Consider the following 22,348-nt stretch of genomic DNA (forward strand, 5'->3'; position numbering starts at 1 on the left):
TGAACAAACCTGGGGAAGTTGTTTTCTTCCAGTAATTCTTTTTGTTGTCACTACCATTACTTTTTGTCAGAAAACAGAAATAGTATTATCATCATATAATAACTAAAACAGTCTACCTCATGGGCAAAGTAGCTCGTTGCTCCCAGAGCCATTTAAATAAAAGGTCATATTTTGATTGCAAGCTTGTTAACATTATTTTTGCATGTGTGTCAGGTCTGCTAACATTCAGTTTCCATATCATAGGTTGTTGCTAATGTTACATAAATTTCTTAGCTAATATACTATATTATACCATTTTTGTTTGTATAAACTGTAAATCCAGAGGATTAAATCCAGTGTTAAGCTTTCCTAGAGTAGACCCACTGAAAGAGGTGTGTTTCAGAGAGAGCATAATTAGTTACTAGTTATTAATTAATTCTTCCAGTAATTAAGTATTCTCTTACAGTATAATACTGAGGAAAAGATTCACTTCTTTTCTGATATAATGTAATTTCTTAGGTAATAACAAAGAATCCTGTGGCAACTGAAAGTCTAACAAGCGTTATATGGCAAAAGCTCTCATAGGACTTTATCACGTGGGGAAAATTGGAAGGTTAACCAAAGTATTTCATGTAATTTTGCAAAGAATTTTCAAATGATGTCGCATGTAAATGGAAAGCAATCCAAACGCAATAGGGAGACATCCCAGAAATAGCTGAATTTGGGAAAATATCAAATTTATAAATCTTTTTCCACTACAAATTCTCAGCCAATTCGCATTTGCGTTAGTATGAAATGCATTTCCAATTCGGCCATGGGATTCTGTCCTCCCTGTGCATTCGCAAACATGCTAATTCGAAATAAGGAAGCTGATGGGTACATACTCATGTGATGAGTTCATTCGCATTTGCACTGCTTTCTCTTTCAGGTGGGTGTTGTGTTCGTCTGTGCGTGTGATAAGCTACAATGTAATTTCTTGCATTTTTGGATTGCCCCCCCCCTTCTTCTTTTGGGATGGTGATACATTCCTCTGTGTGAAAAAGTCCATAGAGACTTTAGTTTATTTGCATGTGACAAACTGGGGTGTAATCCATCTAAAGTCTGTTAGTCTTTAACATGTCACAAGACTTTTGTTTGATTTCTAGTGTTTTTTGTTTGTTTGTTTGTTTGTTTGTTTGTTTGTTTTTGCAGACTAACATGGCTATCATTGCAGAAATTTTTGGATCATTTTCATTATTGCTATAGTCACAGGAAGGAATGTGGTTGCATTAAAATGGTAGTGAAGTGAACACTGCAAGGGCTGGCTCACGCTGGGCCTCCTGCTGCTGACTCCTGCTCTTTTGAGGTTGCTGAGGCAACAATGAGGTGGACAGGAAGAGAGAGCGCTTTTGTACCACAGATCATGCAGTTGTGGGATTTCCTCATTCGTTTAAAAAGTTAACTGAATGGTAGCTATATTAGTTACTTTTGAGAAACAAGAAACTAGAGAGTCACTTTTATAAAAACGTAACCAGAAAGGTAATTAGTTTTGCAGGCCTCGGGAGCAAAAGCTAACTTGTCTCTTTTAAAAAGAGCCTCAGGGCAGGGATGGGTAACATCGGATCTTTCAGAGGTGGGTTAGACTGTAGCTCCCATCATCCTTCACAATTAGCTATGTTAGCTAGGGTTGGTGGGAGCCAAAATCAAGTCATGTCAGGAGGGTCACATGTTGCCCATCCCTACTGCAGGATATCTTTGTGTAACAAGATTCTTGGAACTGGATAAACTAAGAAAGATTCTGAGCCCATATATCTGATGCAGACATTTTACACTCTAAGTCAGGGGTGGGCCTCTGTGGCCTGCTAGATGTTTGTGGCTTACAGTTTCTAATGGTCCTAACCAAGTATAGTCAGTAGTGAAAGTTTTCAGACAGTTGTAGTCACCGAACAACAGGAGAACCACAGTCACCCACCCTTGGTTTATGTGAGATAGCAAAGCATCATCATAGTCTTGCACTCTGCTGTTGTTTGTGCAGGATTTCTCTACTGAAGTGACTGTGTGTCAACTGGCTGGTTTGTGTGTTGTTGTTGTTATTTTAAAAAAAGACAAATTGGGAAAATCTTGGTCGATTGTCATTGGTCTTTTGGCTGAAAAGGCATTTAGAAACGATAAAACATTCCAAAGAGAGTGGGCAGCTATTTTAAAAAAGTTTCCGAGAAGTGACAGTGCACAAAGACTGAACAAACTGTTGGACGTACCATCATTCTTCCTTGCAAATGCTTCTACCAAGACTACAGAACAGGACTCTTTGGATCTTAATTATAAATGTTTTCTTCTCTTTTCAAGCTGTGGCCTTTGCAAACCATTTAAGATGCACACTGAATCAGCTGTATTGCTTGACTGCTTACAAATACTTTCCCCTAAGTAACATATTTCTGCTTGCGCTAGTAAGTGAGAGGGGAAAGGTCCTCCGGGGTGATTCTGTTAATGGGTGGAGCTCCCAGTTTATTTTTCATGTTTTCTTCTGTGCTTCCTGTTGCACTTGCTTATTTGGCTTGAAGCTGCTGAATCATAGAATCGTAGAGTTGGAAGAGACCGCAAGGGCCAATCTTCTCTATGCAGCTGTGTATATTTTGCTAGAACAGAAGACTGAGAAAAATGAAAGCACTACATTTATAGTCCATGTTCTACACAATCTGAATAAAGCAAGGAACATTGGGGGAAACCAGAGTGATAACATGTGAAATGCATGTAGACAACACCTTGCCCCTTTTGATGGTGGAAAATGTTAGTCAGTGTTAGTTTATACAACTAAGAAAAACATTCTTATAAAATGTTAGTGTTTGGAAACTGTGCCCATATATAAACCTGACAATATTTTGGAAATGATTTGGAAACATTGCTGGAGTACCTGCAATAAATATGTCTTGAAATATTATATTGGGAAGGACTATTAAAAGCAATTACAATAATAGGGCACAAATTCTCTTTGATTTATTGGCCTGAATCCTTTTGGTTAATGTCAACCAGAATAGACCTTGTTAACAGCAATAAACATGAAGGAAGGTACAGAGAGAAGTGCAGGGAATTTCTTCTCAAGGAATTGTTTATCAAATCTTGGCACTAATCTTTTGTGTTCAGTCCATAAATCCATGCCACTCATCTGTATGTTTAATATCTAGTCAGGGGTGTCACTAGGTTTGGGGTCACTCATTGCAATAACCTATGGTGCCATACCCTTTTGACCTCCTCCCATATCACACGGTACAGAATCCTTAATATTTTACTCATGCTAACATTAGTCACGTTATTCATAAATCATAATTCCCATATGTTCCTGAATGTAATGGCAATAGTTGTGACATCAACAATTAGAAAAATTAAAACAATGCCTTTAAATTACATTACCATACACACAGCCTAAATGTATTTACGTGTACATAGATTTGTGTGGTTAAAGTGAAAATTTAGTAAGATGTGAAGTTTTAAAAGAAAATTTTAATACAAAAATATTTTTATCTCTAGTGTCAACAGCAACTGTAAGAATGACCTGTTTTTTGTTGTTGTTTGCAGAACTTGAACACCAACCAAGAGCAGAATGGGGAAACAGAACAGTAAGTTAAGACCTGAAGTTCTCCAGGATCTCCGAGAGAATACTGAATTCACAGACCACGAGCTTCAAGAGTGGTATAAAGGCTTCTTAAAAGATTGCCCAACTGGCCATTTGACTGTTGAAGAATTCAAAAAGATATATGCTAATTTCTTCCCCTATGGTGATGCCTCGAAGTTTGCAGAGCACGTGTTCCGTACATTTGATACCAATGGCGATGGGACGATTGACTTTCGGGAATTTATCATTGCGCTGAGTGTCACTTCCCGAGGAAAGTTGGAACAGAAGCTGAAATGGGCATTCAGCATGTATGACCTTGATGGCAATGGCTACATCAGCCGTGCTGAAATGCTTGAGATAGTGCAGGTGAGAAAATTAATGGCAGAAGTGCGCATTAAAACCATCTATTCCAGTTCCTTTAGTACTTACTCAGCACCTGCATGGCATATTTAACATACAAGGTATATAGTCCTGATTTCTATCCTGTGGACCTGGAGCAGATTGCAGGAAAAGTGCTTGCTAGCTAAGTACAAAGCAGCTGAACAACAACTGAGTATTTATCTTCTATTTTATATGGTTGGGTGCAGGGTTTGTCTTTCATATGTGAAAAGGGCTCCTATTCCCAGAAGCTTTCTCAACCTTATTTTATCCTCCTCCCATCAGCAGGACAGCCTATCCCATTCAGCAGGGGGCTCATCTACCTTTCTCAGAGTATAGGAGGGACTGCTGTGGGAAGCAGTGGGAGATTTGCCAGCCCAGTCTGGATATAATTCATGTTATATCTTATTTAATTATAAATATAGGTTTTTTAGAGCTATATGTATGTGTTACAGTGTGTGGCTGGCATCCTGTTAGGGGCATACACATGCTTTAGTTTCTCTTATGCATTCATATGTTATTTTTTGAATGTTAAAGGAATTGGTATTGCTGCTGTTTCCATTGCACCCCTCCACTGGCTTCTGAAACTCCCTTTGTGGTCATTCCCTGCATCATGGGGAGTGGACAGAAGTCATTTCCGCATAGTCAGGTGTGAAATGATGATACTGGTGCCAAGATCTGCTAGTGTCCTCTGGAGGTCCCATTGGTGTTGTAATCATTTTGCATCTGGCTGGAGGGACTTGCTTCTGCTTATCCTGCTGCTCCCCACATAGCAGGAGATGGATATGTATGACAATTTAGGGGGAGATATATGGCTCAACCTACTATACTATACTTAGTCATACAGGATTGCAGCCTCTGTGTGTGTGTGTGCGCGCACACACTCACACAAGTTTGCCTGCCCATATTATACACACAGAACACTCTTAGCCTCAATCACAATAGTTTCCCAAGGGACACAGCATTTTCCTTTCCCTTGTTCTTTTTTTGAAGGGAGAGCAAGGCAATCTCTGTCTATGCAAAACACAGGAAAATACAGCACCATACAATTTGTAAACAAGCCAAACACGCACATATGCAAGCACATAGAAAGATTGCTAAGGCTCTGTGCAGACCGTCCATTAAAGCTGGCACAACCCCTAAAACAGGCAGATAATTAATTTGAGTTTGGACCTTTCAGTTGACTTGTAGCAGCTCACCATGATTTCAGGAAAGAATATATCCCATCCCTAATTTCCAGAACCCACCTGCTTATGAAGCATGTACTGTGCTACTGAGCTTGGTGCTTCATAGGCATACAAAGATAAATTATAATATGGACATCACAATGGGGATATCATAAATAGGGATATCATAAATAGGGGTTTGTTGTGCTATTAACTCAAGCTTGAATATCACCTTACAGATATAATATGTGGGGGATACATTGTATCCAAAGTGGATTGCACACGCTGATTTTGCTTTTTAAAAATGTAGAAAGAGCTGGTAGTTTGCATATCATTTCTTTTCCATAGCCTTTTTCAGTATAGTTTCCTAAAATTCTGCTAGATGTTTGGTGTACAGACCTAACAAAGTCTATTAACATTTATTTTCGTCCTTGTGTAGGCAATCTACAAAATGGTGTCTTCTGTAATGAAAATGCCAGAGGATGAATCTACTCCAGAGAAACGAACAGACAAAATATTCAGACAGATGGACACAAACAATGATGGTATGATTTCTGCAGCAAATCTCTGTGACAGATGTAACAGACATTTTGATGCATGTGTATTCTTAGCTTTTTCTCCCAGGGTCAAGAAATTTAAATGGTCAAGATTTTTCTTTATGCTTGAAAATCTTATCTTTCCCTTTACTTTAAATAAAATAAAGTTGCAGCTTCCTTAGTGTTAGGAAAAATATGACCTCCTGATGTTCTTGCTGTACACCACCTGAATGTGTACATACCTTTCTTGCTCCTTCTTCTTATCTTTTTCATGCAGGGAAGAAAGGAAGGTAGTGAAGGTGACCACACAGCACTTGCAACAGTTAGTCCAGATCTCAAGATGAGGATTTTTGTCAGCTACCACATTTGCAGGCTGAACACAGATTAGGCCCCCAGCCATAGGCCAGGTTGAAGGAGGTCCCTGCCTGACACAGTCAGTGGCATTGTCACTTAGCTAGTAGAGTGCTATGGTGAACAGTTAAGGCACTGTAGCTCTTGTTAAAAAATAACCTCATATATATATATATACACACACACACACACACACGGATTCAAGCCTGCAGTATGACTCCAGATATGTACATATGGCTAATTTGGTTTTTAGCAAATGATATCTTTGCAAGAGTGCTAAGAATTCTTTGGAGTAAAACACTAATCCTCTAATGATGAGAGAATGCACAAAAAATTAATTGTTGAAATGGAAAGTAACAGTGACGAGAAGAAGGCAGGAAGAACATAACCCAATAGGTGTGATTATATGTAATGAAAATCTCCCCACAAGGGGTAGCCAATCAAAATATCCCTGCTTCATAAGCATTCAGCTTCTCTGGTGAGGATAATGGCATTCTCAGAGTATGCATGCTCCCTCTTCAGGCTTTTATGAGATGTAAAATACTACATGTTTCCAAGGTGAATAACCTTCCCTCTGGCAAAATTAACATGAAGGAAATTTTTCTCATAATAGGAATTGAAATTGGGTTAAGAATTATGTTGGAATGTGTTACACTCAGTTTCTTAGGTCTCTTAAGAGCAGCAAATGTAAATCAGTATCAGTGCTCCAAACTGAGTATTCTTTATCAGTGTTTCATACTAACAAGTTTTCTATCAGAAGAGCAGGACACTAACTAATGCAGTAAATAGCCAGTGTCTCTGAAGAGTTGCACCTGAGAACGGAGTAAGAAATTGGAACTGGGTCACTCAAATATGCAAGCATCCCAACACAAAATTAGCCTCACTTATGCTTGCACCTCAGCCCTCCATGGACTGCTCTCCATCTAAGGACAAAGCCTTCCACTTTGTTTACAGGAAAGAGGGGAGTCTAGAAGCTGATGGAGGATTTCAATAAATACTGCAAAATTTTTGCATGCTGCCCATTCACATAGTAATGATGTGCAGGATGTCTTTTCCTTTGTCCTGGCAGATACTTATGAGGAGGACTACAGATCTTCTGGTTTTGTAGGAGGAAAGGATATTCTGTGTATAATTTGCCAACCCTCCAGGCTTCACTTGAAGCCCTCTGCTGGCTGCTACTCCATTCTCTCTCCCCAGAGAAAGAGTAGCAGCAGCTGATGGAGGGCAAGTATTTTGGCTCTTGGAGAATTGTTGAATGCTCGGCGAGTATATACAAGCATTTGGCTTAACATTTGGAGTGCAGATCGCTGTTGTTGCTGTTGCTGTTGTTGTAGTTGTTGCTGTGTGCCTTCAGATTGTTTCCAACTATGGTGACTCTTAGGCAAACTTATCATGAGCTTTTCTTTGCAAGTTTCTTCAGAGAAGATTTGCCATTGCCATAGTTTACACAGTCATAATTGCATCTCTTATAGAAGAACTTAAAACCAGAAGGGTCACTGGTATAAGCTTCTTGAACTGGATGGCAGCTCTGCAGTTGCCACTTTGCATTAATGGCCTTGAAGTGGCTATAAAAGAGTTACACAGAGAACATAAAACATGTCCCAGCTGTTGCTTGTCCAGCCTTGACATGTTCCTGGAATCAAGCACAAATGAGGCCTGCACCATGGAAGTTATCTATGCTTGACCAAATCATCCTTTTAAATACATGTATCACTTTTCTTTATAGCAGGGTGGATCAGGTGCTGTTGTGGAGCCACAAGCTATCTCTGACCCCACTCAGATTCCCCCGAACCATCCTTTTACTGGCAAAAAGTGGGGAAGGCTAATGGCTTCTCCTGGAAACATCCAGGAATGGCATTTATTTAAGTACGGGTTAATTCTCCCTTATCCAGAATTCCAAAATTTTAAATACTCTAAACACTTCTGTTGTTCCAAGAAGGGAGACTCAACCTGTAGTTTGCAGGAAATCTCCCATACTGACACACACTTTACCTTTGTAAAAAAAAAATTGTTGCCTGAGAATATGGCTTAGTCACTTTCTTTGCTGATCCAAGAAGTATGGTTACAGGGAAGATCCTTGAGCTAAGCACATAAGCAGAAGCTAGATAGCTTGTTTTGATAATACTTCAAAGGTGAAGCTAGAATTTATAGAGGGTATAAGACATCTGCTTGCTAAAAGTTGTCTCCTCCCTGCCAGAAGCAACCAGTGATTTCAAAATTAGGACAGAGAAGGTCACAACATAGCAATATTGTGTCTAGGGAAATCTTTAAACTACCTTTTATCTAGGAAATGGTGGAGAGGGCTGGGGAGAACTCAGGGATTTTAATTTCAGTATCTGATCCATTATGTTTCTCATAATGCGTAAGCCAGTCCTCATTTGAAAGCCAGAACATGATTATACAGTGTTCTATGGAGATATTTTGGCATTGATTCTGATAGCAAGGTCCAGAATCCAGTTTTGAAGAAAAGCTGTATTTAACATCCATCTTACAGCATATCCAGGGTGACTAGAAAACCCAAAAAGTTCCAGATTTTGTTCCTATTCTTACCGATTTTATTTTGGAGAGCCATACATATTTTGTTTCTCCCAGAATATTTTCTGACAGCTTCTCATATGATCAGAGAGTTTTTAATACCAGCTCCTCAGGTCAGTTTATTTTAATCCAGTATAAAATTAGAAAGAACAGGAAGAAAATCTGAAACTTTTCAGTCTGGATGCACTCCAGTTTCAAATATTTTGGCACCCTTGGTTTGTATGTCATAACACTGTGTAGGGAGGACATTTGTATTTCCTTCAAAAGTATATCTCCCTAGGATTCAGTTGTCTGGGTTTATGTAGCTTCACACCTCAGCCTAGCTGTCACTTCAAGGAAGCAATGGATCAGTGCTCGATTTTTTGATAAGAATTCTGTGAAATGTTTTTGCATTTATCTTGAACATTTTGGATTTGTAACAGGATATGAGAATCTGGTCTGGTTCTTACTCTGATTGTTGTTCTGAAGTCTGGATTAATCAAGATTCCCTTTGACAGCCCTTCCAAAAAAAAAAACTGCCTGCCAACTTCTTTTGAATAAAAATTATTGAGAGTAGCTGAAGACATTGTTAGTACCATTTTATTTAATTTGGAGTGCAAATTTCTTTGCATTTTATCCAAACACTCCCCGATCTGGAAGATGTTAGAACTGTCATAAAAATTGTTTGGCAACAGAATAGGTTTTTTAATCTTCATATCATTAGGGTTTATTTTATTTTTACAAGTTACATTTGGCTGCCAGTTTTTGGCAAAAAGATTGTTTTTAATTGTCTCCTTTTCCATTTCCCTTCAAGGTAAACTATCTCTTGAAGAGTTTATTAAAGGTGCCAAGAGTGATCCTTCTATCGTGCGGTTGTTACAGTGTGATCCAAGCAGTGCAAGTCAGTTTTAATTAAACTCTGGACAGTTTGCAAAGAAAATGACTGGCTTGTTCAAGCTTTGCTCGTAAATGGATGCCTTCTTAACCATTCCTCAGTGGTTAGAGGATGAGACTCTGCTGCCAGAAATCTGTGTGTCCAAGTGAAAGACAGCCTCACTCCTCGCACCAACATTGATGCAACTCCTCCTCCAACTTCCACAAGTTCATCTTTTCCCTCCCTTTCTGTCCATGATATTTTCACTTCCTCTACACATCTAGCATAACTCAAGGATATGTTTACATTGCAGGTTAAGGGGAGTTATTCCACATCACTTGGTTAATATGAACAGATGACTTTGTCATATCCCCCTAAACGAAATACTGTGCCCAGCACAGCAATAGCAAATGAAAGGCAAATTATTTGCTTCCCAGAAAATGGCTATGAAATGTGGAATAGATTAAGTAAAAATATAATAAACTTTAAAAGCATGATACCAGTTTCCTTTCTGTAAGGAAAATTGCTTGCACTTAATGTAATGGTCTTTCCATTCTATTAAATATATAAATATATATATATATAAACTATATATATATGGTGAAGTAAAATTTTAATATTTAGGTCATATTTAATATATCAAGTAGAACTCATGCTTTATTTCTTGTTGTATGTGATTATTTCAGTCTTTTTTTTAAAGAGAGCGAGAGCGAGAGAGAATTGTTATATTTATGCATAGCAAAGTTGCCTATAAGGCATTGCATGACTAACTGTTTGTGAATATAACATTGTTTTAATTACCAATTGCAACACTTTGTTTATTTTTACTGTTGATTGATTGAGCATTTTATTATGTTAATGAAATCTAAAAAGGAATAAAATTGTACTTCTATGTTTCTCGGTGAAGTGCCACTCCTTGTGGCGGCAGCAGCATTTGACATGGCTTTTGAGTGAGGTGAGGTGATTTGACATGCGCTTACTATGGCCCTCCTTCTTTGTTGATGTCCATCTCTGTTAATAGTCCTGTGCATTCCAGTGTTATTTAATATCTGCCTAAAACCAAGAAACGTCAGTTGAAATAAAGACTCATTTTCTTGTCAGTCTGCGTCATATTTTAATCACCTGCAGGTTTGCACACAAGACATTTGCTATCTTTAAAGCAATGGTCAGTGATTCTCACTGAAACAGGATTTTTTAGTTTTCACAGATCTTGGGAACTGGTAACAGCAAGTGAATGAACCAAGCCTGACCTCTTTCCTTATACCTTGGAGAGGAGCTGAGTGGTGTGTCTAAACACACCAAGCAGAGAAGAAATTGAGAAAAGGAACTCAAGGCACAGTTGCTGCTACAGTACTGGAGGGGTGCATCTTTGCCCTGATGGCCACTTAAGACAAATACTGTAGGTTCTACAAGTCAGCAGGTAAGATCCTCAAGCTCACTGAATACCAGTCAGCATCATCCATTCCATACTATTTCCACTTTTTATGTATGTATGTGAAAGCCAGACAGTGAAGAAAGCTGATGAAGGGTGGATGGAATTTAATGTTCAAAATGTGGATGCTGGAGGAATTTTGTAGTTCTGATTCAACTCTGAATAGTTGTGGGCCTCACAAAAGACAAATACATAGATTCTAGAAGAAATCCAAGCCTGACTTCTCAATAGAAGCCAAAATGACTAAAGTAAAGCTACTTTGGACATAACCTGAGAAGTCGTAACTCTCTGAAAAAATTTATAAAGCTGGGGGGGGGGGAGTGGAAGGCAGTAGGAAAAGGGGAAGGTTGCATTACAGGTGGATTGATTGAGTCAAGAAAGCCACAGCTCTCTGTTTGCAAGACCAGAGCAACGTTATCAATAGCAGGATGTCTTGGAGGTCTTATTTATAGGGCTGCCATAAGACAAAGCTGACTTGACAGCAAATACCAGCAGCAAACAGGATAGTAATGATTTGGAGGGTTCATTCATATTTGAACTTGGATTCATCATGCCAGCTCCATTGCATTAAGTCTCTGCCCTCGCACTGCCACCTGCTAGGACCTATGTACAATTCAGACAAATTGCTTACACTACCATCAGTGAAATGTAGCTTCCCTTCTGCATTACTAAGTTGTGTCCACATGGCTGTGGCTACTGAACTAAATAAAACTGCTGTCTGTTCAAATACTGGTGGAAATCTATGTCCATATTGCATGACCATCTTGGTTGGGAAAAATAAAGGGACAAATGAAAAATGCTATTTCCTGGAGTTTTCCATATGTATGGTACGGTAACTGGGGGGGGGGGGGGGAGGTGAAATAAAAATTACTAGAAGCCCCCTCTTTAAAAACAGAAAATAGCCACAGCAAGTGTGAAACAGGTGAACAATGTTTTTTTGGGGGGAGGATAGAGATATGCATAAAGAGTAATTTAAGTTTTCATCATGGGTTTACAGTATGGATGAAGAATGGACCAGTGGAAACTAAAGGTGAGCAAAGTGGAGATCGTGGAGCAACTGCTGTCCTGCAAGACCACATTTCACTTGTAAAAATGTCCCATGTGGATGCATTCTAAAGCATGTTAAGGCTGCCATACCAAACTTGTTAGCTTGGAAACAAATGCTACTACCTTTATTTTAGTCCAAAAACATCTGAGGAAGTAGACTGAAGCCTACAAAAGCTCATGCTGCCAACTGCTTTCTTTCAGTTAGTCTCAAAGGTGCTAGAAGATCTCTCTACATACCTTTATTTTATTTGGTTTATGGGTGGATGGTATCTAGATTGTAATAGAGGTTTCCCCCCGCAACAAAATCCAACAGAACAGATGAGAGACAAGGATTAATAAATAAATATAAAATCTAGTGATCTTCTGTGTTTTAAGTGAGGCAAACTGAGCACAGGTTCAGGCTTAGGAAGACACTAGGAATATTGCATTAAAAGTTATATACCAGTCTTCTAATAAAACTAAATCCAGTTTTGATTTCAGCAGTAGATCCATTGAAATAAATGTGGCTTATTAGACAACTCTAATGTTCATCTCACATTGATGGGTCCAGAGTTTTATTTTGATGGCAGCCACCCTCAGGTGGGGTTCTCTTCAGCTAACACTGAAAAAGGGGATACATTTTTTCTCCTAATCCCACCTTCCCTCTGCAGTCTCTGGCACCACCTCTCTTACTGCTCCAGAGGATTCTTCTTCCTTTCCCAGTAATCTCTGAAATGTTATTTTTTAGGGGACTGCAATGAAGATTGCCTTCCTCTCTGTTCAACCAATGGAATAATGAACCCAAAATCATTCCACAGACAGAAAGAGCCCATCCATCTTCAGGAGCCCTTATGCTAGATCCAGAGCTCTGGCTTGAATTAGAATGCCACTCACATAGCACTACATAAAACAATGACAGTTGAGTTCGTTGTATCTTACAAGGAACTCTGAGAACGTTGCTTCTGTAGACAAGAAACCGCTTACTTTTGCTTGCTTTTGCAGCTCAAGGGCATACAAGAATAAAACGTAAGCACTCCAGGTCTCAAGGCTGAACATGAAAGGATGCAGATAAACATTGGAGAGATCTAAAAGCAGAAGTCGAAGCACCAGGAAATGACTTTATTGCTTTGCACAGTATTGTTTACAATTTGTTGTAAGACACCTTTGGGGAGAGTGATTGAGTCAAAAAACAGTACTGTTATCTATAGAAATTTCAGTTGGAAAACTGCAACATCCTTCTGCATGGTGCCAAACTGGTAAACAACTTCAAAGAGCCAAAGGTGAACTAGGAATCCATGTCTTCTTTCACTCAGAATTTCTCACATAATGCCAATGAAAATGACTAATTTTGAAGAGCCTTACAGCGGCTGAAGCCACATCAATTTTTTAAAAAAATCAAATATTCTATAAAAATGGTTGCAACTTTACAAATGCCACCGGCAGAAAAAATTAATAGTTGGCAGATTTGTGTAAGTAACGCAAGTATATAGGAATCCCCTCTGTACTTGCTACAACAGAAGACATCAGTTTTTCTCAGTGTTGAAGGGCAGTCGTATACAAATATGACATAAAACAGCACTATTCGTTGATAAATGTCTTTGGTTGCAATTAAAAGGTCACAAAAAGTGCAGTGCACTCTATTTGTATAAAACAACACAGCCTAATACATATTGGCAAGTAAGGGGATTTAATCAGGTGTCTATCAGTGAATTTGCACTTGCACATGATAAAGTGCAGTCTAACCTTTGCTCTACTATGCTCTAGGTACAGAACTAATACAATATTGCCCCAGTGAACTCCTGCAGTCATGCAAGAACCTAAGGAGTGAAGGCAGGGGCGAACATCAATGCTCACTAGAGTCTGGCTACTGCATACTCCAGTTGTGTCTCAATCATTCTATTATTTACTATGATGATCCTAGGATCTAAAGGAGTATTAAGTATTTTACTACTTTTCTTGCAAAACAATCTCCCACTAAATAGGGAAGTTGAAATGACAATTGACTGGCTTTTCCCAACCTGCTGCCTCACCATCTGTGAATATCTTTCCCCTAACAGCAATCTACAAAGAATCTAAGCTTGAAAAGCACTTGAGAAATCATGTAGACTGCTAGACTCATGATTGCAAAGTAGGTCATGAAAGCCCAGCTGGTTTCCCTATACAGTGGGCCCTTGTTATCCGCTGGGGTTTGGTTCCAGGATACCCTGTGGATAACAAAAATCCATGGATGCTCAAGTCCCACTAAATATAGTGAAAAAGGAAAATTGTGTCTCTAATATAAGATGGAAAATCCAGGTTTGCTATTTGGAATTTATATTTTTTTTGAATATTTTGAAGCCATGGATGCTTGAATCCATGGATAAAAAATCTGTGGATAAGGAGGGCTGGCTGTATATGTTCTCATCCTTTGTTGACTGCCTCATTGTGGTACTTTGTATGTATACATGAGCCAACCTGAAACAGCCAATACACACAGAACCTTCCTTTCCCTTTGCAACTGAGTCAGGTCGCACAGCTGTGAGGCATCAAGTGTGAGTCAATCTGCAGTCATAGATAAATAGATATGCTTGCAATATAATAAATAGTCCAAAAGGCACGCAATGTTTGAGAACAACCAGAATCTACTAGCACAGTCTGTACAATGACATGGCTCTCTCTAAAAGCATTGTTTTTTTACCACAGAGGGTCTCAATTACATAAGGAACAGCATAATAAAAGCTGACAATTCTTTCCCAATTAAAATAGTGTTCGCCTACAGCCAACCCTTGGCCTCATCCAATAAAATTGGTAACAAACTTGTGCTCTCTTGCTTGGTGTGTTTGTACAAGCATGATTTCAACAGGGAAATTTGGGCTGGAAATGAGAACGGATAACATTTGCAAATTTTGTCCTGATGACAGAATCTGATTTTGCAGCAATTTAGTGGAGTGTACCTCTGTCAGGAAGGAATCCAGAGCCCATCTCAGAAGAATAAGCAGGAGGGGCCCCCAAATACAGAAGAGGTGGCTTACCTCATTTCAAAGTAATTCACATCATGTTCTAAATAGTGTAGGTAGGGGGAAAGTCCCTATAAAATCATTACGTTTAGAGGCTGACATTGCCAAATTGTATAATGGAATTGGTTCAGGTGGGAGAAAAATGAATAAACCAAAAAGCAGTCTGCTGATGTAACTGCAGTTGCAACTATGTGGCAAACCTCCTCCCTGAATGCTGCCCTCTCACTCTCTCTTCTGATCCAATACCTCCTCAAAATCCAGCTCTTTCATATAGACTTTGCTTTATTCCTTTAATTCACTTTACCTGTATTCCCTTAATTTCACCCCCGATTATAACCAAGAACAGAAGTTTCATTAACAGCATTTTTCCACATCCTTCCTTCTTTATCTTCCATCTTTGTTTTGCAGCCTTCTCACTGTCCATTTCAGTTTGTGTGTTTGTTGGGAACAGAGACCTTTCTGTTTTGCTTTTGTTGGGCACTGTAAGGTACTATGTCTTCTAATGGTGCATTGTAAATAATTATGGAAGAGGGAAGAGTAACTAATCTCTTGCATTCTCTGGCTGAATTCTTGAACACAGCTGCTGGAACATCTGTTCTATTTACACCAATGGGATTAATATAAGCAAGTGTGTCAGGATGCAGCCAAGACTGGATGGTCCATTAAGTTATATAAAGTGCCCATTATGCAAAATCTGAAGGTGCTAAAAGTAATCCAATGAAAGTGACTAGCCTATTAAATGTTTACTAGCTTCCCTGGGCCATACCAGCATGAAGAAAAACCATAAAGAAAAACAAAGAGCAAACACTCCTAATTTGCAAAGGCTTCTCGGCTTTTTGTCTTAATGCCCACAGGTCACCAGGCAAGTAACTTTTTATATCTGTAACTAGATGGAATAGCCATTAATTTTACTTACTATAAGGCAGTTACTCTTCTTTGAAAATTCTTCTCCCTTATTTAGGGAGATGGGATAAGGAACATTTAATGGAGCCTACTTGCTTCTAGGAGAGCAGACGGTGAGCTAGTGGGAGCAATGAAAGAAGCTAATTAGCTAGACAGACCAACCTTCCTGGAGGCTTTGCACATTACTGCAACAAATCAAGCCTTGCAAAATGTAGAGAGCTGGTACTCTTCTTTTTGAGCTGGTGATAGGCACACAACCGTTTCCTCTTGCCTGAAGCTGAGCTCACCAAAACTGAAGAATGTACAAACTTGTCTCCCACCTGGAGGTGACCCATGAAAACCAGAGACTTCGGGCTTGGGCCAAAGATCTTGCAACTCTAGCGATGACTATCAATTCTACATTTTGTTGGGCAAATCATAATAACAATAATATTCAATTGAGGTAGCCAAATCAAGCCACCAGGAGTGATCTTGTGCCTCATAGATGAAAATCCCAACTGATAAGTCTTTCTGCCATCACTGTGGTGGGGAAAAGTGCAGGCAGCACTGAAAGCAAAAATGAAAGGATGGCTTATAGGTCACAGGTGAAAGAGGCTGCATGAATTATTCAACAGAGTAGCCTCATGTCCCTTCTCACACATGTGGGAAAAATGAACTTTAAAATATTCATTACATGCCTATAAAATAAACTATGCATAATGTATCATTTAGATTGTGTTTCTGGGTTCTTCCAACTATGAAGAGGATCACATTAGGGCTTAGTGTCTGTCCATCATCCCTAGATCGTTGGGGAAGCGTGTGTGTATGGACACCTGGTGCGCTTCCTTAGCATCATGGAAACATCAGCTCCCTCTAGCATCATGGAATCATTCAGGGAGAGTGACTTTCCTATGAACACAAAATTTCCGTTAATAGGAAAGTCACTCTCCTTGAACAATCCCTTGACACTAGAGCAGTGGTTCTCAACCTTCCTAATGCTGCGACCCTTTAATACAGTTCCTCAAGTTGTGGTGACTTCCAACCATAAAATGTGGTGTCTCGGTTCCTAAGACTATTGGACACATGTGTTTTCCAATGATCTTAGGTGATCCCTGTTAAAGAGTCGTTCAACCCTCAAAGGGATCGTGACCCACAGGTTGAGAACCACTGGTCTAGAGGAAGGGCAGGTGGGCAGGCAGGCAAGCACTGAAGGTGGACTTTATTGTTCGCTGCTGTGTAAGGAGCCCTGGTGGCGCAGTGGTTAAATGCCTGTACTGCAGCCATTTACTCGAAACCACAAGGTTGCGAGTTCAAGACGAGCAAAAGGGCCCAAGCTCGACTCAGGCTTGCATCCTTCCAAGGTCGCTAAAATGAGTACCCAGACTGTTGGGGGCAAATTAGCTTACTTGCTAATTAGCTTACTTGCTGTTCACCGCTATGATCTTTGGAATAGCGGTATATAAATAAAACAAATTATTATTATTATTATTATTATTATTATCATCTTTGTTTCCTTCATCAGTTACCAAAATTGCTTCTGGGACGTTCTATGAGATCTTTGGCAAAGCAGTGGGCACCAAGGTGAGGCAACATCCATGGCTGGCTCCCCAGGAGGTTTCTGAGAAGGTGGCCAAGGTGCGACTACCACCCAAGGACACATTAAGGATATTTTTTAAACAAACAGCTATTGAGTTTCTCACAGAGAGGGTAAGTTGGTAAAATCCCATGCAGAAATGGGATTTTAAAATCGGTGTCGTCTGTCAGATGCGTTGGCATGAAAGAGAAATAACACGAAAGTAATCCAAATGGAAAGTTCCTTTGTACTTTCAGAATTTAGTGAAAGTAAAAAGGAGCTGGTTTTGATGATTTTGCCTTCGAGTTATTTTCACATCATTTCTCTTTCATGCAAACGTCATCTGAAAAACAATCTGCAAATGTGGATTGTTTCCAGTTTAAATTTAGTTTCTGCACAGGATTCATCCCATGTGATAAACTCATATGAAACCATCTTTTTCCACTGTCACAACTGGAATAACTATTTTGATAAGGAAGCAAGGAAATTGGAAGAGCTGTTTCCTGGAGAGTCACATCATGAGCTTTTCATCCAGCTCCAGGGATCCCCACAACAAGGACATCCATTTGCCCAGACCTCTGCCTAAATATGATTAACCTGGGGCCATGAGGCTGCCACAATTCCCCCCCCCCACACACACACACACACACACTGGATTCATCCACTGGAGTGATCCTCAGCAGGCAAGAAGAATAGTCCATTGGATGGAGCCATGCAATTGCCATGAAATCCTAGTGTTGTAACTGTGTAGTGTGAAAGGGCTCCAGGTGAGGGGATTAAACACCTCAACTATGCTCATCTACAGGTTTTTCTCTAGGAGCGGCTGCCTTGGAATAAAAAAAAAAAAAACAGATGGAGAGCCCTATGATTTCTGAAGTGACATAAAATTTCACCTAAATCAAGGGTAAATGTTGTTCTCTCTGATACTCCAAGAGAAGCACAACCAACTTTATTTGTAAACACAAAAATGAAGACACAAAAGGGAAAGAAACAGAACTATTTCCAAGGTTCTGATTTTTATTAATTTTGCATTATGGTTGTTAAGTCTATTTGCCAAGTTTGGTTTGGCAAGTTTTAAAAGTTATAAGTTTAATTTGATTCCTATGAATCTCGCAAACAACCTAACAGGTGGCCCCTGCCGGATGCCCAGAGGAAGGCGAAAAACCTCCAGGGTCTCAGGCCAATCTGCCCTGGAGGAAAATTCCTTCCCGGCCCCAAAAGTGGCGGCCAGTGTTACCCTGGGCATGTCGACAAGAGCCTTCCTTCTGCAAGCAAAGGGTGAAGCTCCCTCCTTCCATCTCTCCATGTAGAAGACATGCTGGCATCTTCAGAGTCCATCGTCATCATCAAGGAAAAGCCGTCCTGTCTGGACAGCATCATGCTTCTTCTGAATTTTATTTTAAATTTAGTAAACAGTGCTGCTGCTGTATCTAATAATATTTTAAGAAGCAGGATTTTTTTAAAAAAATGGATCAGCAAATGGTATGAATTTTCTTATTTGGATCTCTGAAGACCTTGTAGCATTTCTTCTTTCAAAAGTGGGCTTCATAATTCAAAACTTCCCTATGAATATCTTTTATTAATTTTCTTTCAGAGGCTTGTCTTTCTCGGCTAAGTTCAGCTTGGCAGGTTTTTACAACTGTAAGGATCACTGACGTCTTCCATAAACCCGATCTAGAAAACGATGACATTGAAAAAGGCAAAAACTTCTCATGAATCCATCAACAATCAGGACAGAGATTGCAATCAAGGAATCAGAAGAAGACGAGGACTAGAAAGGCAGCAGTGAAAAAACTAGACAAGATCATCAAATACAAAGCTATAATAATGAACACTAAAGTAAGGATCTTCCATACCATTATATTTCCCATCGCCTTGTACAAATGTTGGAGATGGACAGTGAAGAGAGCTGATAGAAAGAAAATCAGTTCATTTGAGATGTTGATCTGGAGGAAGTGCTGAGGATACCATGAATGGTCAGAAAGACATGGATACAGGAACATATCAACCTGAACCTTCCCTAGAAGCCAGGATGGGCAAACTAAGGCTGTTGTATTTTGGTCACATTATGAAAAGGCATGACTCACTAGAGAAGATAATAATGCTTGGAATGGTAGAGGATAGGAGGAAAAGAGGTGGACCACATACAGTACCAAATGGATAGACTCGGTTAAGGAGGTTACAGCTCAGAGCCTCAAAGAACTGTGCAGTGGTTGAGGATGGAAGGGCTTGGAGAGTGTTTCATCCATAGGGTTACCCTGAGTCAATGTCAACTTGAAGGCAGTTAACAATAGTAACAAAATACATTAAATTTTCAAGCATCCTAACAGGTGGACACTGCTGGATGCCTAGAGGAAGGCGAAAAACCTCCAGGATCTCTGGCCAATCTGCCCTGGAGGAAAATTCCTTCCCGACCCCAAAAGTGGCGGTCAGTGCTACCCTGGGCATGTCAGCAAGGACCACAGACCACCAACCTGCCAGCTCTTGCTCAGGCCAAACTTATTCCTTCTTACCTTAAGGCTCACAGAATAAGCCTTTTTCTGTATCCACAGGATTAATTTCTGGTCATCACTTACCTTGCGACAGTTTCCTTGAAGATAAATTCTGTTGAAATGTTCTCCATCATTCTTAATGTTCTCCACCATTCTTAAACATTCTGCATTCACAGTTTTCATCCTTCTTACATCACTTACCTTCTGACAGTTGCTTTGAAGTTAAACGTCTGCTGAGATGTTTGTAAGAATTAATTGGCTTTCTCGATGTCCTCTCCTCATTTATCTGCAAGAACCTGATATACAGCAATGAAAACAAAACAAATAATTACACAATGTTTATAGTGTATGAAAAGGAAAGGGTGAGATTGCAAATGGCTTTCAGAAATTTTAGGATCAAAACTTTTGCGTCACCTTGTTGTGCATGATGGGATGCTGCGCCCACATATCCTCAGCTTTCTTGGATACTGGAGCTTCAGTCCTTCTGAGTATTCAAGTCTGCAAGATGGAAGGGAAGAAGCATCACTGCACAGCTGTTGGTTTGCAGAAAAAATGGAAGAAGGAGTGTGGGACCAGAAGTGAAGGGGAGAAAACTCACCTGGAAGACTGAGTCCACTTGGACAGCCTTTGGGATTAAGGAATTAGTGAGTGATGTTTGCTGCATTCAGTTATACCCAGCTTCCTTGGATACTAAGCTTCAGTCCTTCTGTTGTTAGAACGAAAACTTTTTCTTCACCTCGTAGTGAATGATGGGATGCTGCACTCAGATATTCCCAGCTTTCTTGCATTCTGGAGCTTCAGTCCTTGTGATGGTTTCTTTGAAGATCTCTTCTGCTGAAATATCCTCAATCATTCTTAAATGTTCTGTACAACACTTCCCTGGTGACAGTTTGCTTGAAGTCAACTCAGTGCTTGAAGTCATTCTTCAGTGTTCTTCATTCAGACGTTTCATTCTTGTACATCACTTACCTTCTGACACTTTCCTTTGAAGTTGATGTCTGTTGAGATGTTTCCATGTATTCATGGGCTTTCTACATGACCTCCCCTCATTCACCTTCAGGAGCCTGATATACCGCAATGGAAACAATTTATTATGTAATGTTTATAGCGCCCAAAAAGATAAGGATGAGGTTGCAAATGGCTTCCAGAAATTTTAGAATTAAAACCTTTGCTTCACCTTGTAGTAAGTGATGGGATGCTATGCTCAGATATTCCCAACTTTATTGTATACTAAGTCCTTCTTGTATATTCAGTCCTTCTGTTGTCACCCAAGTGTGCAAGATGGAGCAAAAGAAGCATCAATGCACAGCTGTCAGTTTGTACAAAAATTCGAGGATGAGGTCTGGGAGCAGAAGTGAAGTGGAGAATATTCACCTGGAGGACTGAGTCCACCTGGACAGCCATTGCTTTTTGGATTAAGGAAAACTCACATTTCTGGGAGCAAAGTTCCTTTCCTGGTGATGAAGCCAACCCAACTGGAGAATCTGAAGGTGCACAACTTCAGCCATTCGTATCTTCTGGCTATAAGGAGAGTTTCATGCAGGTTCACTTGATTGGAGTCATCTCTTAAGTTATGCAGACCAGGAAGCAAACCAGACTTGGTAGCTGGTTTGGAAGAAGTGAGTCCAAAAGAAAGGAGTCATGGGTCACAGTGGCAATAAGTAAGAAGGAAGAGACTTTGGAGGAAATGGCAAGGAAAGAAACCTAAGATAAAAACAATGATTTTGCAGGACTGTAAGAGGAAAGGAAGCCTGGGTCTGCCGAATCTTCAAGTCTATCAGAATGCATGAGCTTTCAAATGAATAACGGACTGGATTAACTTAGAAAATGAAAGAATGTTAGCTTTGGAAAGCATGAATCTGGATAAAGGGTGGCATGCGCACCTGTGTTATGAGGAAGAGGTGACACTTAAGGATTTCAATAAACACATGATAAGGAAAGCCTTATTAAAAATTTGGCATAAGTATGAGATCTTTCAATTTCAAGATCCCCAGGTGGACTTCCACCCAGGAAGCCTTTCATAAAACTGAAGAAAGAGACAAGAAAAGATGGCTTACTTATACAGATATACTATGTACAACTAAAAAAGAAGAAGATTTAAAAACATTAGAAGAACTTCAGAAGGAGGAAACGGGGATACAGTGGTTATCATATTATCAGTTAAAAGAAAGATTTTAAAAAGATTTTAAACTTACTGGAATTGAAAAAGGAAAAAAGGAAATAGAGGAGATCTTATCCTTGGGTGAGAAGCATATGATATCCAAAATTGATAAAATCTTATTGGATATTGAACGAAATGAAGAATTGGTAAAAGAATGCATGATAAAGTGGATGCAGGATATTGGAGAACAGGTACCCCGTAACACCTGGGAGAAAGTATTGGGGGGGGGGGGGGAATCTATGATTTACGAAAAGTGCCTGTTTGATAGAAAATTATTATAAATTACTCTGTAGGTGTCGCCTATCACCATCAAAATTGGCAAAAATGAAAAACAATAATAATGGAAATAGGTGTTGGAGATGTGGACAAAATGATGCCACCCTATTTCATATGTGGTGG

General features: G+C 39.6%; 1 protein-coding gene across 3 annotated transcripts in view; it reads left to right on the plus strand.

Moving 5' to 3' along the window:
* The window catches only part of LOC149282362 (hippocalcin-like protein 1), a 101,366-nt gene extending 90,879 nt beyond the window's left edge, over window positions 1-10,487 (plus strand). For all 3 annotated transcript variants that reach the window (XM_089498296.1, XM_089498294.1, XM_089498297.1), the window contains 3 exons: window positions 3,532-3,934; window positions 5,552-5,657; window positions 9,328-10,487. In XM_089498296.1, coding sequence (XP_089354422.1) covers window positions 3,557-3,934; window positions 5,552-5,657; window positions 9,328-9,425 — 582 coding nt within the window. In that variant the 5' untranslated portion in view covers window positions 3,532-3,556 and the 3' untranslated portion in view covers window positions 9,426-10,487. The remainder of the gene's footprint in view (window positions 1-3,531; window positions 3,935-5,551; window positions 5,658-9,327) is intronic.
* The last annotated feature ends 11,861 nt before the right edge of the window (window positions 10,488-22,348 follow it).

The sequence above is a fragment of the Sceloporus occidentalis genome, unplaced genomic scaffold (assembly GCF_023333645.1).
Source record: "Sceloporus occidentalis isolate IW3139 unplaced genomic scaffold, rSceOcc1.0.p SCAF_118, whole genome shotgun sequence".
NCBI classification, from domain to species: Eukaryota; Metazoa; Chordata; class Lepidosauria; order Squamata; family Phrynosomatidae; genus Sceloporus; species Sceloporus occidentalis.